The 17,223-nt window shown below is 44.4% G+C and overlaps 3 protein-coding genes across 5 annotated transcripts in view; all 3 read right to left on the minus strand.

The window, feature by feature from the left end:
* INTS4 (integrator complex subunit 4) overlaps window positions 1-3,372 on the minus strand; it is a 45,422-nt gene extending 42,050 nt beyond the window's left edge. For both annotated transcript variants that reach the window (XM_088140482.1, XM_088140481.1), the window contains exons 1-2: window positions 3,219-3,372; window positions 614-811 (exon numbers count right to left, since the gene is read on the minus strand). In XM_088140482.1, coding sequence (XP_087996608.1) covers window positions 614-811; window positions 3,219-3,275 — 255 coding nt within the window. In that variant the 5' untranslated portion in view covers window positions 3,276-3,372. The remainder of the gene's footprint in view (window positions 1-613; window positions 812-3,218) is intronic.
* A 1,262-nt stretch (window positions 3,373-4,634) lies between these two features.
* KCTD14 (potassium channel tetramerization domain containing 14) lies at window positions 4,635-10,819 on the minus strand. Of its 2 annotated transcripts, none has more exons than XM_025177306.2 (2): window positions 10,509-10,819; window positions 4,635-8,809 (listed from the first exon to the last, which is right to left on the minus strand). In XM_025177306.2, the coding sequence occupies exons 1-2, from the start codon at window positions 10,566-10,568 to the stop codon at window positions 8,138-8,140; spliced, it is 732 nt and encodes a 243-aa protein (XP_025033074.2). In that variant the 5' UTR covers window positions 10,569-10,819; the 3' UTR covers window positions 4,635-8,137. The 2 variants fall into 2 exon arrangements, with proteins under 2 accessions (XP_025033074.2, XP_007444893.2); XM_007444831.4 differs by having other exon boundaries at window positions 4,635-8,812.
* Window positions 10,820-12,753: 1,934 nt separating this feature from the next.
* LOC103048514 (mid1-interacting protein 1-B-like) lies at window positions 12,754-15,619 on the minus strand. The gene is made up of 2 exons (XM_088140485.1): window positions 14,408-15,619; window positions 12,754-13,179 (listed from the first exon to the last, which is right to left on the minus strand). Exon 1 carries the CDS (start codon window positions 14,812-14,814, stop codon window positions 14,443-14,445), a length of 372 nt encoding a protein of 123 aa, XP_087996611.1. The 5' UTR covers window positions 14,815-15,619; the 3' UTR covers window positions 12,754-13,179; window positions 14,408-14,442.
* Between the last annotated feature and the right edge of the window lie 1,604 nt (window positions 15,620-17,223).

The raw sequence follows: 17,223 nt of genomic DNA on the forward strand, positions 1-17,223 counted from the left end.
GTTAGTAACACACCAAGAGTGTAGAAGAAACCACATTAAATTCCCAGAATTTTTAGGTAGGGCGGGCAAAGACTGATAACTATGAGTTGAGCTGGAAACCAGCAGCATCCACAGGGGGCAGTCAAAATCGTCAAAACACAGGCCTGAAATCATGATTCCCTGCCTGCCATCTTCCAAATGGGATCACAGAGAGAGACTCTACAGATGCTGCCATCCAGGCCAAAGATGGCTGTTATCCAAACATACAATTGCTTGACTGAGGCCACCAAGCAGCGTGCTAGGTCTTGGTGAATCTGGAAGGACAGGAGGAAGAACCCTCGTGTTCAAACCCCCAAGGGTATCAAAGTTATTTACCACTTTTCACTAGCAGTGGGCAATCAATGTTTTGTGCTATTTCATTCCAGTCTACAATAAGGACTGTAATCTAGCAAAGCCACATCTGTGAGTTGACACGGTCATGTGTCTACCCGCCAGTTCAGCCAAGGAGTCGAACTAAGCTATGACATGTCAGAAGATTGGGAATTTATGACTGAGTTTTGGTTGGGAAGTTTGACTGAATCCTGGAGAATGAGTCCACTTAAAGCTGCCAAAGATTTCAGATTGTTTACCTTACCTTGTAATAATGTTCCAGCAAGATTCGCACAACTCCTTCCACACTTTCAGCTTCCACTGGTTTCCTAGCGAACTGGAGCAGGTACTGTAATGCATCTGCCGGTGAAGTGGCCTTGCAAAGGTCTACGTGAAGCGCGGCAGATTTGCTCGGCTTGGTTAGTCGGAGTTTCTTGGCTGAAATTTCTTCATGCTGCTGTTGCTGAAACATTAATGCAGGGTTTACGCTGTGGTCAAATTTTTGTTCTGTTTATAATGGACTTCTTTAAGTCTTTTAAATTTTTTAAATTATTATATTAATATAACAACTATCAGTATTACTAGAGGAATATGGATGCTGTGTTATTGCACTAATGCTGTTTTTTGTGTTTAAACTTTTTTTTGTTAATTGGTTTAGAGTAACAACATTATTACAAAGCACAATCTTCACATAAATTAGAAAGGAAGAGGTACAGCTGGGTTCCTTCTTAGGGGAACGCATGAAACAAAACACATGTTTTGTTTTGAATCTGAAAATCCATCCAGGACCATCCACCCAAACATTTCAAGCTGGCTGCATTTTGTGGAACAAATATTCAAACCATTTCAAGGGTTTTGGTCACATGAAACAATGGGAAGATGTCAGAGCTTTTCCGACTCAAATATTTTATGAAAAGGCATAAACCTAGCATGTTGAGCCTGACTGTGATTTGTATCATGGTGTATTCAATAAAACAGGTTCAAACAACGCCAGCAGCTGGGTTTGCATAACACATCAGACTAGCCTTCAGTGAGGTTTCGTAGTCTGTGATTCACTATGTTATGGAAAGCAAGCTACTCCCTTGCCAGGCCACGCGAGCCAAACTATATTATGAAATTATTTAAGTTTTGGTGTTGCATGTCACGCAAACATGGCAATGGGTGTTCAGTCTATGACGTAGCCTCTTATCAGAACCCAACATTTTAGCTCCTTGAGCAATTTTGGGCCAGTCACTCTTTTTCTCAGCCCAACATACTTCACAGGGTTGTTGTGGCGTGGAAAAATAGGAGGAAGGCACTCTGCGTGTGCTGCCTTGACCTCCTGAAGGAAAAGTGGGGTAGAAACCTCACAAATAAAGAAATGGGCTTCTGTTACCAAGGAAGGCACCACCTCTAAGACACTGCTGATGTGAACAGACAATTTTATCGTGTCTTTATGTTTGATTGTAAAATACACAATTACTGTATGTTTCATTCTACTTTTATCTTGTAACCTGACTTAGAAATGTGGGGATGTAGGCTGTTCAGAGTCATTTGCAAATGCAACAGTTTGTAAACCCAGTTGAGTGAATAAAATATCAAAGGACACAGGTTCATTTAGCCAAGGTTTGCCCCATTAACCCAGCCCAGATTGCATGACGCCCAGGGCTCAGTTTGCCCTGTGTGTCGAGGGACTTGGCTCCAATGGGGTCACAGAGTTTGTGTTCAGTGTGCTTCTTAAAATTTGGTATGTATTTATTAATCCATTTCTGTCCATCATCCAGGAGCTCAGGGTGCCCTCCCTCCTCTCATGGAGAGCCACCAACCACCCACCCCACTTTGAGTGAACCAACCTGTCACTTCACATCATTATACAGTGTATTTTTTTCCTTAAAAAAAAAAGATTAACTGAACAGATAAAAAGAAAATATGTACATAACAAGAAGAAAGAAAAAGCAGAAACAAAAGTATAAAAACAGAATAGGTAAATGACACGTTGTTTACAAGTGTGATGAAGTTATGGATTTTCCATACTGATAAGGGGTTAACAATACCTGAATATTCTTTCATCCCCCAAATCCCTCTTAAACCCTACGCAGAATACTAATATACAGAATAACAAGTAAATACAAGGTAGATCATGCAGTAAAATTACAAAATTATAAATTGCGATGAATTCTTTTTAAAAATAAACTAAAAAGGAAATGAAGGTTGCTATTCATATATAAAAGAGGAAAAAGAATGCAAAAATATAAAAGAAAAAATATATAACAAAAACATGATTTTTTTAATTATATGAAAAATAAATAAGAAAAAATAGAAAAGGAAAACATGGAAAAATACAAAAGAAAAAAGTATATGAACATATATAAGAAAGGAAAAGTATATGAAAATTTATAAATGAAAAATATGTGGAAAAATAGAAAAGAAAAAGTATATGAACCTATATCAAAGAAAAGGAAAAGTATATGAAAATATGTAAAAGAAAATATGTGGAAAAATAGAAAAGAAAAAGTATATGTATATAAAGAAAAGGAAAAGTTTATGAAAATATACAAAAGAAATACATGTGGGAAAAAAAGAATATGAAATACACACGAAAATATATAAGCCAACATCCACACGGTCCTTTTTAACTCAGGTCAAGTGTAACGTGAGAACCCACCCATTCCCTTGGCACGTGGCGTGCCTGAACCATGCAACGCGCCGCAAAGTGAAAAGCTGTGTGAATGCCGCCCGTCTCTTTCGATAACCCGGGTTCAGCGTGTCGTGTGAAGCCAGCCAGCGTTCCTTCCCACCCACCTACCCACTCCCCCCGCGCCGCAGGCTGCTTCCATGAACTCCCTCCGACCCTGGCATCTCCTTCCCTCCTCCAGAGCCTCGCCGGCTACCTGGACCACCACTTTGCTGAACTCCTCGTAGACCCGCTTCTTCAGGTGAGCCGCCATCCTCGAGGCCTGGCGAGCCAGCCCAGCTTCGCCTTCTGGGAGCCACTGAGCCGCCCCGGCCACCGTAACCGCTCTCTCCCATCCGCACTGAAATGGCGCGGCGCTCCTCGTTTCGCGAGTTCCACGCAGCCACGACTTCAGGTTGTCAAGGGCAGGTTTCAGAGTCTTCCATTTGCGGGGTCGGAGTGGCGGAAGTAAATGGGAATGTACCGCAGTTGTGATTTGTCGAGTGGAGCAGATCCAGAGGTAGAAGAAATGGGCTTGTCTTTCTTGCTGAAAATCCACTCCAAGGTATACACGTGCAATTGAGATGGATTTACCCTGTAACTCAGTGTTTCTCAACCTTGGCCACTTTAAGATGTGTGGACTTCAACTCCCAGAATTCTCCAGCCAGCAAGGCTGGCTGGGGAATTCTGGGAGTTGAAGTCCACACATCTTAAAGTGGCCAAGGTTAAGAAACACTGCATAATGGCTGGTTTTCCATAAACAATTCTGTATTTGTCTTGCTTCAATTTAACAGGCTTCCTCTTCTGAGAGAGAGCAAATACAGGCACAACGTTCATCCTGTTCTCTCGAGATCCCCCTGCTAAAATGTTTAGCTCTGATTTTCCAGTTACTATGGGAAGTTATAATTATCATGGGAAGAGATATTAAATTCTACAAAGCCAAGGTCCAATGGAGATCTAGACGCCGTTCAAAAGTGCCGCGGCTAAATCCAAACAGAATTCCCCTAAGTGGGACCATCTTCTGATGATGGTCGATGGTAGAGAAAGAGGTGGTTTTCACCCAATAGATTAAGCTCCAAATGAAGGTTAGCAAGCCAGTCAACAAGCATGGGTTTTGGGGCCCAAACTGCATGGAAAGGATAGTTGTTTATTATTCGTTTATTATATATTTGTTTGTTTGTTGTATATTTATTGTTTATTTGTTTATTTAACTCCCCAGGCATCAGCCTGGGGTCTGTGTGCAAAACAACTAGGAAATCATTAAAAAAAAAAAAAAAGCAAGGCTGTAGGCATAGTAGGTAATAGAGGGCTGCTCAAAATCTTCACCTGCAGGAAAAGAAATGGCAAGATGGTAAACACTTTTCTGAAATGCCACAACCATACAGGTTGTGTGTGCCACCACGTGAAGAGGCAGGGGTGCAATAATTAATTAAGCTTTTTAGCTTAGCGTGCTGCCCAATACAGACTGACCGTATTGTCCTCTTTGTACAGTGTTTCTGACCACAGGTCCTTGGATCTTGCTGAACTACAGTTCCCATCATCCTTATGTTAGGCACCAGCCTTTGTTTATTCGTTTACACAAGTTTAGAGAACCAAATTAACTTGAGACGAGGCATTTTATCTAACAAATGTTTTATTGGGCCAAGAAACATCTGGATGGGTCATTCAACACCGTGGCAAAGTGTTGAAAAGAACCACCCCTTGCAAAGCAAACAACAAAGATTTTATAGACATCCACAAACGTAATCGAATTGTACATCCCCTCATCCCCATATAAGGAAATGCAGGGATGGTCTAAGGGGGGGGGAAAGGTGGATCCCAGAAGAAGAAAGTGAGCTCAACTTTCTTCTCCTGTTACCAAGGGAATAGCCCATATCAGTCCTTATCTCTTCTTTGTTCCTCTTTGGAATTTCTTCTGGCCTTCTTTGTAACTTCTTTAGAATTTGGTGTCTCTGCCTGCCCGGTACAAATCTAATTTACAGCTTACTTGTTCAGTCAGGCATCTGGCTAACTGCTTCTAAAGGAAATGGGATGGAGGAATGGTGTGCTCTCTTGGAAGGCAATCAGGCATTCAACAAAGAGATAAGGTGGGGGAAAGGAACGCTGTGCTCTTTACAAAGCAAGTTGATCCTTTATAAATAAGATAGAGTGCACTGTTACATGCATGTTAAATATATATACAAAATATAAAATCGTATATTAAAATAATGCCCTTCACTTAGTTATAGGCTATCCCACTGGAGTAATAGTAACGACTTGGGGAAAGCATTTTGTACAGTTTGGGGCACAACACTGAGAGTTTGTGGTGGCCTACTGGTTATATAATACCTACATGAACATTGATAAAATGTCATTAATATATTTTTTGCAGATTGGTTGTAAAGGTGTATCCTATTGCAAATCCAAAGCCTATGAATAGGTCCTCAGTTCGGAATGGTCTTAAAATTAGGTAACCAAGATTTTATTTAATTGCTTTGAAGAGGGCAAAACAAAGACAACACAACTTGTGTGTAATTTCTAAGAAATCAGACTTATTGGACCTTGAAGCTTTTCCCCAAAAAAGGAGCTTGGGTCTTTAAAGCGCTCTGTACATGCTTCATGGCTTTTTTCCCCATCATTACCAGTATTTTAAGATTGTAATACAAAAATCAAAACGTATTTGGAAGTTAAGTTCCTCTTCAAATTAATCTAAGGGGTACTTAGAGAAGGTAACACAACAGTTATTTACAGTACTGATCTCTGATTCATTCTCTTAACTCCTTTGGGGTTTCAAAAGCTGGAAAACTCCTGATTTTGATCTTGGACTTCTAAGACTAACAAAGCGATTCTGCAAAAGAGTGCAGAAAGTCTTTTCAAGAGAAGCAAAAGCCAATTAAGTGTGAAAAAAAGGACATGCTCCAGTGCAAAACAACAGTGATTACACCAAACACAGTATAAGGAAATAAATATTAACCCAATGCATGTGATTTATTCAAACATTCCTAAAGAACAAGGATACAGCTGTTGTCAATCACTAAAATACATACAGTCTAAGACAGCTGCATTCCCATACACCAACCTTTCCCAACTCTGCCTCCAGATGTGTTGGACTATAACTTCCATAACTCTCAGCCAGGATGACTTAGAAAGTCTAAGAATTGTGGGAGTTGCATATCAACTCGTCAGCAGGGCAGTAGATTGGAAAAGGCGAGTACCTTATCAATCAGGTTTGAAGCTCTTTAAAGGGTCTTCCTTCCAAGCAGAGATGCATAAGATTGTGCTATTAAGGTTACCTATGATGGCTGTTTTAGCAGAAACTCAGAATATTCCTGTTTGGAGCTAGCTGTGGCTAAACTTGGTTTAAACTTGGCTAAACTTGGTAAAGTTGCCCCAGGCAGCAGATGCTTGGAGTTGACAGGAAGCTGCTGATGGAGAGAGCTGTTTGGGATAGGTCCTATGCAGCCCCACATCACTTAGCCTATCACCTTCTCAAATGGATGAGGGTATCACCCCATTATGTGCCCTGTGAAACTGAGAAAATTCAGCTTCTGTGATGGAATGAGATAGGTACCATCTTGGTCTCAGCAAGAGCCAGCATGATGTACTGGATAAGGTGCTGAACTAAGAGCAGGAACAGAAGATCCAGGTTTTCGTCCTTCCTTTGACATGAAAGCCAACTGGGTGACCTTGGGTCAGTCCATTGCTTCTCAGCCCTGATCGGTGTCAGGCCCTGCGACAAGCTGGTTCAAAAACAAAGCCTCTTGCACATCGTGCATTGATAACTTTGCTGTGTGAATGAGGTGAGCACGGTGCAAAATGCAAGTGGACCCCACAACCAAGCAGGACAGATGTGAAGAAGAACATCTTTCCTTCTGCTGTCCTCCTTCCTCAAAGGGCATAAGGTCCTGTTGATCATATCAACTGTTACAAAAGGATCTCGGTCCAGTTGGTCCCAGTAAGACTAGGTAGGTCCAGAATTTAAGCTAATTCTCAATGTGCCAATAGCAGAAAGAAGGGTACTCACGTTCGGAGAACAAAAATAGAATCACAGAGCTGGAAGGATCAAATTAAAGCATACAGAGGGTTGCCACCTCCCTAGATAATTGGTTTCTCAGTCCAACTGCTTTTACTGTTAGGAAGTTTTTTCCTAACTTTCAACCCTAATCTGTCTTCCTGTAACTCAGGATTCCTCAACCTCAGCAACTTTAAGATGGGTGGACTTCAACTCCATCTTAAGTCCACCCATCTTAAAGTTGCTGAGGTTGAGGAACCCTGCTGTAACTACCCATTTCCTTCAATCTCTCCTTATAGAACTTCATTTTCAGTATTTTGATGTAGGGCAATTTGATCTGGGTTGCAGAAATCTGGAGGATCACTAAGAGGATGGCAAAAAGTTAGAATGGTCAGTTCCTCTTTGCTGCCCCTTGTGGTACCTCCAGTCTTGCACTTAGAGCTGTCACCCCTACTTGATCATTCTTGTTGCTCTTCTCTGCCTGGAGGGGAAAAAGCATGGATAAACTGAAGAGCCCCCAGGTGCAAAGCAGTTTAGAGATGATCTTGGGGAAGGTATGAAAGAAGCTTAAGAGGGACTTGGAGAAGAGATTCCATCGTCCTGAAAGAGAAGGAAGCGTGGACAGAAACTCAAAATAACCTCACCTTGATTTTGCTTACTGTAGGAGGGGACAGAGAGAAAGTTGTGCAGGCTTTCAAGATTCTGTTGTTGTATCCTGCAACAATAAAGTAGCATTCCTGTGGTGTGTGTTTCTTGACCTGGACTACCTTGAAGAGCTGGCACCTGGGGAGGTAGAACAGATAATGGAGGAACCTGACCAGGCTTCCTCTGAAAACAGGATGTTTGGGAACTGACTACACCAACTTAGGCAGATCTTCTGACCAGGTAAACCCTTATCCTCCCACTTTTGCCTGTTCCCTATTTTGTGAGAATGCCCACCAAATTCCAAATGTCCCCACGGATTCAAAAAATCTGCCAACTCCAGACTTGGAGCAAAGCTTGGAGATCCTAGATCTCTGGGCTGCACAAATCCAGCAGACATCTGGAGTGATCATCTGGTTTGCGTAGCCCAGGTATGCTAGTGCTAGGAAAACTACAAAAGTGACCTTGTTGATCTCAAAGACTTGTAAGTCGCTGGCTTTTGGCTACCACCAATGGAACAAAAATTTGTAGAAGAAGTCACTGGATTTGAAGCGAAAGCCTTTTTCTGGAACGTAGACCTGGAAAGAAGCCTTGTAACCCTTGGCTTCGATGTCCATCTTGATGCAGTCCAAGAGGTCCAGAATGCTTGGTGCAGCTTTCCAGGGGCCAAACTGGACCACTGACTTCTTGGAGGTGTCTAAGCTGTTGAGAGCATCACTGCACTTGGCCACGTCCTCCAGAGTCTTCACCACGCATAGCATGACGCTGGATTGGCGGGAGGCCACAGCTTCTGCCCGGGCGATTCGAATCATCAGCTCGATGTTTTCAGAATAGTTGGGCACCCGGGCAAGAAATTGCTTCCTGGCCACCAGCTCACCAAAGATTTGAGGGGATTCCTCCAGTTGCTTGATCAGAGGCTTGATGTCATAGTAGATGGCTTCCTTGTAAACCTCCTCAACGTTTTGCAAGGGAACTTGGTCGCTGCGCAGATACTCAAGGATGTATTTAAAATAAGTCCCAGGTCGGTCTATGAAGTATCTCCCCGCCGAATCTGTTCGTGGCTTGGCCTGTCCCCCGGCAAACATCTCAGCCAATTTGGAACTCGGATGCTTCTTCAAGGTGCTCAGCATGGTTGTGAAGATCTCCCCCCCAACATTTAACTCAATGATTTGCAACTGCTGATGAGAAAGGGGAGGGGAAGATGTCACACATTACGCATCCCGGTTTTGAGAACGGAAAGTGCAGGGGCAGCCTCGAAGATGTATTTAAAATATCTATCCTCTATAATAGCAATGCGAAAGTCAGCTGCACTCCCAAGTTCCCTTTTTGCCACACCTGGAATTCTTATCAAGAGTAAAGACTGAAAACTGATAGCATTGCTTTAAAGCAGTGTTTCTCAATCTGGAAAACTTTAAGAGGTGCGGACTTTAACTCCCAGAATTCCCCAGAGTTGAAGTCCACACATCTTAAAGTTGCCAAGGTTGAGAAACATTGCTTTAGAGCAGTGTTGTCCAAACTTGGCCACTTTAAGATGGCTGGCTGGGGAATTCTGGGAGTTGAGGTCCACTCATCTTAAAGTGGCCAAGTTTGGACAACACTGCTTTAGAGGCACTTTTGTTTAAGCCCTGGAATAGGTATCGTTAGACCAGGTGGCCGTCCCTAGCTGAGCCTGGCTATTTTCAAAATGCTGAACAGGGTGGGGCATGGTTACCATTTGGATAGGAGACCACCAGGCTAGATTGGGAAGTCATTAAAACTTTCTAGAAGAAAGCAGTGGTAAACCACTTCCATATTTTTTCCAGAGAACTTCCCAGAGGTGTCTGTGAAGTCACTAGAGTTTCATCTCATGTCAACAGGTGACAGCACTTTCCTAAAAAAGGAGTGAGTTGGGCTTCCCTTGGGTGGGAACACTACAACTTAAGTCCAGCAACTGGTTGGTGGTACCTACAAGAGAACCTCAGCAGAGCCTACTCTAGGATCCACAAAGGCTGGGTTCACACCTCTAACTAAGCCACCATTTCTTGCTGAAGGAGCCATATGTTGACTTCACATGACGCACTATGTCACAACTGGCCTAACCATGGTTTGTTGAATAAGCCACAATTGGCTGGATTCCCACGACATGCTTATCAAACCACAGTTTAGAAACCACAGTGGCTGGAATTGCACAATGTGCAAAGCTATTTTTTAATCCTTGATTTGTTGAATAGGCCACCAGGTTTCACACACACCGTGAAGCTATAATGTAGTTTGCTTGTTTTCGGCTTAGTGTGAATTATACCACAAACCATGCTTTTAAAATAGCCTGGTTTAGGCTGATGCATGAACCTATGCATGTATATGTGAACCTATGCATACAGAACATGCCACAGTTTCTGTGGGTGCAGTCCTGACTCCTCCCTTTCTGAGTCACTGAATTTGTCTGGTTTTGACTTAGTCCATATGGAATCTAACCAGTATGTTTTGTGAACCACAGTTGATGGCTTAGTACAGTGTTTCTCAACTCCAGAAACTTTAAGATGTCTGGATTTCAGCTCCCAGAATCCCCCAACCAGCCATGGGATTCTGGGAGCTGAAGTCCACGCATCTTAAAGTTGCTGGGGTTGAGAAACACCGTCTTAGTGTGTTGTGTGATCTCAACCCACTGGATGCACAAATGCGCAAACTGAGCAATGGCTCCGTTGGTGGAGCTGAGAGGCGGATTCTGCAGACCCACAACACTGCTTTCCCCATTTCCCCACTGAGCCGGCTTCTCAAACAGAGAAAAGGATCTCCTGCCACCTGCTCCTCAACGACAGAACTGCCGGAGATGGGATCAAATCCACCACCTTCCGCGCGCTAAGCGTGCGCTTTGCTTCCTCCTCCCTCACTTACCATCTGCAAGTTCGTCAGATTTTGTTTTCCAAGCATCTTGGGCTCCGGAGAATCGCTCATTTTTCTCCTCCAGCACTGGAGACCCAGAGCTCTACCAGTTAGCAAGTGGTGGGGTGATTGTTGGGAAGGGACTAGTTAACCGGTCTTCCTCCCCAGCTCCTGGTCACCACCTTGCAGCACACTGATGCCCACTCACACCCGTTGCACGCCCAGAGTCTCCTCCCAGGTGAAACCAGCATAAGGGAGCACCTGTAAGCGGAAGTCTCCCGTTTAGGAAACCTTCTGAGCTGGCATTCCACTTTGAAGCGGGAGCAGGGGGCTGGCCAGCATTTCTGAAATTCCTGCCTCCAGACACACACGTCAACGATGACTAATACCCAGCCAGCCCAATCAGTCCTTCCTTGGCCCTTTTGTGCCTTCAGCAAACAATCTCAGTAAACAGGCATCGCCTTTGGCTCTTTTAAAATGCCTGGACTCCGAATTCTTCAGCTTCCTCAGTCTGGTTGAAGAGGGCAAATCTCATGATCACCTGAACTTTAAAAGCCCAGATCCGAGGCCCTAGTTTTATCTTCTTTCTCCTAAAGGCACAGGAGGCAGCGAAAACCCCAAGGAACCTCCCCCCTACCATGGGGCAGGGTTTTGGGGCGAAAAAACATTTTTTTGGAATCTACTGCCCCAGTACTATAGCAAAGTCCCATTCAAAATGCTGGAAAGATGCTGCTGGACAGACTTGGTTGGCACATCATTCTAAGCCATCATGGTGTGTTTAGTTCTGGCTTAGTGAACGGGGTGAAGCCAGCCCTGGTGACTGGCAAACTGGTTCATAGCCTAGTGCAATGTGGGAACCCAGCCAGTCATGGTTCATTCAAGAAAAGGTTCTTGAAACAGTGCAGAGGGTGAGAACCCAGCAGCAGAGTTGGCTCTTCTTATGCTAAGCTGTGATTTGTTTTCACCTTTAACCTTAGTTTGGGGAACCAGCCACAATGACCTGATTCACCCCAAAGCTAAACCAGCCACCATCGTTTGCAAACCTCAGGGGCTGGGCTCAAAAGTTATGCTAACCCAAAATGAAAGAAGCCACATGATGGCGGATGAACAACGATCCCCCTTGGCATAAACAGGCTTCCTGTGTCTCTAATTTGAGTTTTCGCCAGCACTGGAGCTGCAGCCCGTGTCAATCGTCTTGTTAGCTGGGATTTATAAGAATAGACGTTAACACATCTGGAGGGCAGCAGGTTGGAGAAAGGCTCCTCAGATCATTAGATCCCCTTGTGCCAAGAGAGAATGTCCGGAGGAAGGGAGGACAGCATATCAAATTCAACACTTTCAGAGAGTGAGGTGTTGGAAGGCAGGGACTGTTCCTGATAGGACATGATGTTTGCAGAGGTGGAGGGAAAGCTCAGCATGGCACAAAGGAGGGCAACTCCCATGGAGGGAGCCTTATCGGCAACTCAGATGGCTTTGCTGAGTTCTGGGTGCTCTCTGAGCATGCTTTTCTTCTTGCACTTGTTTCATGACCAGATGAAGTGACGTTATCAGTGATGATGATGGTGCTGGTAGTGAAGCTTTCTAGCTGTTAGTATATAGACAGCACGGATGTAGTGGGCTGTCATGGGGAGAAGGAATGACCCTGAGGAGCAGGAGGAAGAGCTGCTGGCTGGGGAATTCTGGGAGTTGAAGTCCACACATCTTAAAGTTGTCAAGGTTGAGGAACACTGATCTAGATCAACTTATACCTAGCATAATGAAGGCAGACTTGGGTCTCTTTCTCATGCTACTCCCTCCCGATGTCTCTGTGGCAATGGTCCCGTTTCCTCTCTAGGTTCCCAGGGCCTGCTAGACATTTCATCAGACTAGAATTGTTATGGGTAGGTGGCATCTAACGCTGCAAATCAGTAACAATGTATAGCCTGGCATCAAACAGAACATCATCTAGATTCCAGGATCCCCTCCTTTTATGCCACATTTGAAAAATCCCTCTTCTTCAAGATATTTGAAGACCTAGGAATCAAAGATGCTTGCTGGCAGTCTTGTCAGAAGAGCATGCTTTAGGCCAGGTGGAAAAAGAACCTGGAAGGAAACCATGGTGGGATCTGTGAAGTCACCAGGAGAGAAGTAGGACTTGAAGGAGTCTTTTCTTTGAAAGAAAACGAGCAAACTATAGATGTTAACTAACTTCCGAATTCTGCAAGTGGGTAAAACACTGAAGCTGGGTAAGAAGGGAAGGAATGAGTCAATATCTGGAATTAATTTTATTTATATTGTTTTATTCAGTAAGTGCCTCAGTTCAGTTACATATCAAACAACAGCATAAACATCATTCCGAAAATGATTTTCAAGCAGTAGTCAGTTTCAGTCTCACCGTGGTAGGATGTCTGGGCTGATTCACAAGGTACAAAAACACGGAATATTGCATCTATGAATAATAACTTAATCTTCTGTTCATCCTAAGCAAGTTCAGAACCAGAAATACTTAAGTATTTTTTGGTATTTCAAGACATTGCCGGCAAGAAAAGTTTTCCCATTCACTCTGAGCAAGTTCAGAACTGAAATAGTCAACTTTTTCTAGAAATTGCAACATGCCACTGGCTGCACAAGGATGTTCTTTGGAGCAGTGTTCAGGAGGATGGCAGTCCATACATGACTTTCAGGCACCAGTGGTGGAGTGAACCTGTGAAATGAGTAAGAAACGTGGATCAGCAGCCCGCTCTGGCCAGCGTGAAGTCCTGCCAGCAGAAGCTCTTCAAGGTTCTCCAAGCTTCTTTATATGTGGCAAATCAGGGGACAATGCTAGTTGTTTCTACCCTGTTAACTCTTGACCAGTCTCCCCCTACATATATCTGAAATGAGGGTGCTGATAATTTGGGATTTAATCATTGCTACAGTTATAAATTTTTAGTGTGATGCAGTTAATTACATTTTGGTGTGATTTCTCACACAATAGCAGGGTTCATACATCACAGAAAGCTCTGTATAAGCAACATGGTTAGGTTATTATACTCTCTATGGGAAGGAAGGGAAGGGAAGGGAAAGGAGGGAAGGAAGGAAGGAGGGAGAAAGGGAGGGGAGGGGAGGGGAGGGGAGGGGAGGGGAGGGGAGGGGAGGGGAGGGGAGGGGAGGGGAAGGGAAGGGAAGGGAAGGGAAGGAGGGAGAAGAGGATCAAAGAAAAAACTTCAGTGAAATAATATGGCAAAGCTAAACCCAAGTTTGTCTCTCAGGGAGAAAGTCTCAAGATAATAAGAGAGAAGCAAATTCTCAAAGAGAGGAAAAAGTAAATGGTATTTTAAATTTACTTCACTGCAGTTGTCTGGAAATTGATTCTGTTAAATTGCTGGGGAGGTTTTGAGTAAACCTGTCTTATGGGGATGGGTCCCCAGAGTACCTCCAGAGACCATAGTGCCCCCCTAGACTAGGCAGAGCCAAACGTTTGGAATTATTTGCAATTCCAAACAATTATTATTTAATTGCAATTATTATTACTGCAATTATTTATGTTAAGGCATGTTTCCCCCTTTAAGCCCCTAACCCAGTGTTTCTCAACCTTAGCAATTTTAAGATGTGTGGACTGGGGAAGACACGCTGGCTGGGGAATTCTGGGAGTTGAAGTCCACACATCTTAAAATTGCCAAGGTTGAAAAACACTGCCCTAACCTGTCAAATCAAGCTGATTTTTCTATATGGGGTGATTTAAGAGATAAAATGGGAGGCTTTAAGTCTTGGGCATCCATTTCAACTCTTAACTCTCACCTCCTGGAAAACATTAGGCGATAAACGTTGGCCATGCCCACTGCAGTGATGTGATCCTAACCCTGAGAATCATCCCTCAGCAGAAAAATAAAATTAAAGGCCCCAACCTCAAGAAAAGAACCCTCCCCAATGTATAAAAGGAAACATCTTACCTCTGGCTGTTTCCTAGTGTGTGTTGCTCAGCACCTCAGCTCTGGTTGATCCGTCCCATAATTTCATTGTATTTGCAGGTGACCGTGTTGGCTCTCTGGGTCAAGTGATGGAGGACGCGGTACAAACTGGACAAGTGGTAGTACAAGATGTCTTCCAGGCTGTCCTTCTCCACGTTCTCCTCCTTCACTTCGGGAATAACATGTGGCTTCTCTTTTCCCAGAGGCAGAAGCCCACTTTCCAACATCCCCTTGCCAGATTTCAGCAGCATAAAATGTTCAAACAAGTCTTTGTCAGCCAAGTCCGCCCCAAAGCCATCCTCTTGCTCTTCGAAGGAGACCCCGCGGAGGAGGCTGGGGAACATCACCGTCTGCTCCATCTTGTGGATGGCGGAGAAGTACTTTTCCATGGCTGCAGAAGAGGGACTTTCTGGGAGCTGGAAGTCAGCCGGCGTGTGGAAGTCTCCACCAAGTTGGGAGAATGGCAGGGAGCAAAGGGTGGTCCTGCCTGCCGAGCAGTTGGTGGCAATTTATGAGCAAGACTGGGGGAATCAGCCCCGACTAGCGTGATCTGGCCGGGTTCCATCAAAGGACACTCCTTGTTTCTCCGCAAATCAGATCCTTCTCCCTGTGCACCTTCCTCCGTGGTTGGCAATGCAGGTTTATTGACATGTTGTAACGCTTCCAAACTAATGTTGGGCCTCTTCCAGAGGTTTGACCCCAGAGGTTGTGGGCATGCCAATTGATGAGAGCTGAGTCATGCTGGGCAACTCAGCGGTGCAGACTGGAAAACTCCCAATGGAAAACTTTACCCCAAAGCTTGAGAAACACCGAAGGGCTGAAACAGGACCCTTACATACATAGAGCAAGGCCTGTTCCAAAAGACTTGAATGCTTTTTACCCAGTAATGCTTTCCCCCCCCAAAATAGAAAGTTACAAGCACTAATCTTTTATCCTTTCTTTACTCCCTGGGGTTTTCAGATCTACTGATGAGAACTTACCAGTTTTTAAAATTTAGACATGCATCACACTGTTGGCTCATGTTCAGCTTGCGATCCACCAAGAAACCAGGCCCTTGTGATTCCTCCCTGCCCCACAACATCCTATACTCCTGGCTTTCATTTTTCTTACTCCAAGGAAGGAATTTGCCTTTGCCCTGTTGACCATCTGCCCAGTGTTTCAGTTTGTTAAGGTCCACCTGAATCTTGATATTGTCCTCTAAGCCAGGGTTCCTCAACCTTGGCAACTTTAAGATGGGTGGACTTCAACTCCCAGAATTCCCCAGGCAGCCTTGCTGGCTGGGGAATTCTGGGAGTTGAAGTCCACCCGTCTTAAGTTGCCAAGGCTGAGGAACCCTGCTCTAAGCCATCCTTCCATTTTTGTGTATCAAAATTTGATGACGGTATTTTCTAAACTTTTTATTCAAGTTATTTAGAAAGTTGTTGAACAAGAGAATTCCTAAAATGGAGCTCTATGTTGGGCCACAAAACCCTTTCTCTGACATGGAGCCTTTGACATAGGCTGATTAGATATTGTGTATTTGTTCTCTGTTCCTGTCATTACCAGTCCACATCTTGCCATGTTCTCTACTAGAATCTCATAGAGGAGTCTGCTGAATTCTTTGCAAAAGTCACACTACACTATGCCTATTGCATTCCCACTATCAACTAAACTCTATCAGAGAAGGCAACCAGGTTGCTTTGGCATTATTTTGTCTTGATAAACCCACGCCGCCTTGCACCAAGAAATGCTTTTTCATCAGCCATCTGCTTAATCAAATTTTGCCTCATATTGACATCAAGATGACCAGTCTGTAGTTACCCAAGTCCTTCTATTTCTTTTTGAAAATATAAAAAATATCTGTCTTTTTCCAATCCTCTGGCGCTACACTCATCCTTCATGATTTCTCAGAAATGGCAGAAAAGGTCTTCCATTGCAAGCCTAAGTTCTTTTTGTCTTCAGCCTTTCTGCCTATACTTCTGAAGACACCAGCTACCTCCTGGGTAGGCTCCTCAGGGATTACACCCCTATTCCGTTACCTAGACATTTTTAACTCATAGCTCAGTCAAAAGCTCCATACTCATCCACCATGGCTTCCTAGGCTGCCTCCCTCCCCTCCCCTCCCCTCTCATTCTGGTTGAGTGGCGTGCAATGGTACATCAAGGATCTTATTTTTGAGAAGTTCTCAATCCACCTGTGCTCTCCTGCCCTGGGTTGCCATTAGGGGATAGATTCCAGAGAGAAGAGGAGACTGATGCAGAAAGAGAGGGACGCAAACAGACTTGCAAAGTCTTGGTGTTCATCCACGGCTGCGGATGTAATCATATCTGATGGAGCTAAGAATACTGTAGGAAGCTGGCCAGATCTGGACTCCAGAACTTCAGATGACTCCTAGATAGCAGTAAAATGCCAGAATTGCCTCTATCTCAATGCCATCTGGTGGGGGTCAGAGTTTCTGCAGCCAGATATGGGAGCATTAAAATGAGGGAAAGAGTTGGCATTGCATGCTTCCCCATCCTCCTCCTCAGCATTGCTGGCGTGTTACTCCCTCGGCCCTGCAAGGCTGCTTCAGACCCTGGACTGAGTGGCCTTGTGCAATCTCCCCTCCCATTACTTCACTTCGGTTTGCACAGAGCCGGCTTTGCTGCGTCATGCAACTTCTCGTCATCCTGCTAAATGAGGCCCTGGATTTCTGCCCCCAGACTTTGCCCGGGTGGGATTGTCCTGGCTTGGCACGGGCAGGGATGCCGCAAGAGAGTAGACCTGCCACGAGCTGCCCACATTTGGCTGGCGTGGCCATTGCAACACAGCTTAGGGCC

This window comes from Python bivittatus, unplaced genomic scaffold, assembly GCF_059951505.1.
Source record: "Python bivittatus isolate LINGU-HERP-01145 unplaced genomic scaffold, Pbiv_v1 ctg000340_np1212, whole genome shotgun sequence".
Lineage (NCBI taxonomy): Eukaryota > Metazoa > Chordata > Lepidosauria > Squamata > Pythonidae > Python > Python bivittatus.

What these genes read in the sequence shown, in the direction of transcription:
- KCTD14 (XM_007444831.4), bottom strand. Translation starts at nt 10,568, where the DNA reads ATGAGCGATTCTCCGGAGCCCAAGATGCTTGGAAAACAAAATCTGACG. An exon ending in ATCTGACGAACTTGCAGATG is followed by an intron (nt 8,813 to 10,508) that starts GTAAGTGAGGGA and finishes CTTTCTCATCAG; the next exon opens with CAGTTGCAAATCATTGAGTT.
- LOC103048514 (XM_088140485.1), bottom strand. Translation starts at nt 14,814, where the DNA reads ATGGAAAAGTACTTCTCCGCCATCCACAAGATGGAGCAGACGGTGATG.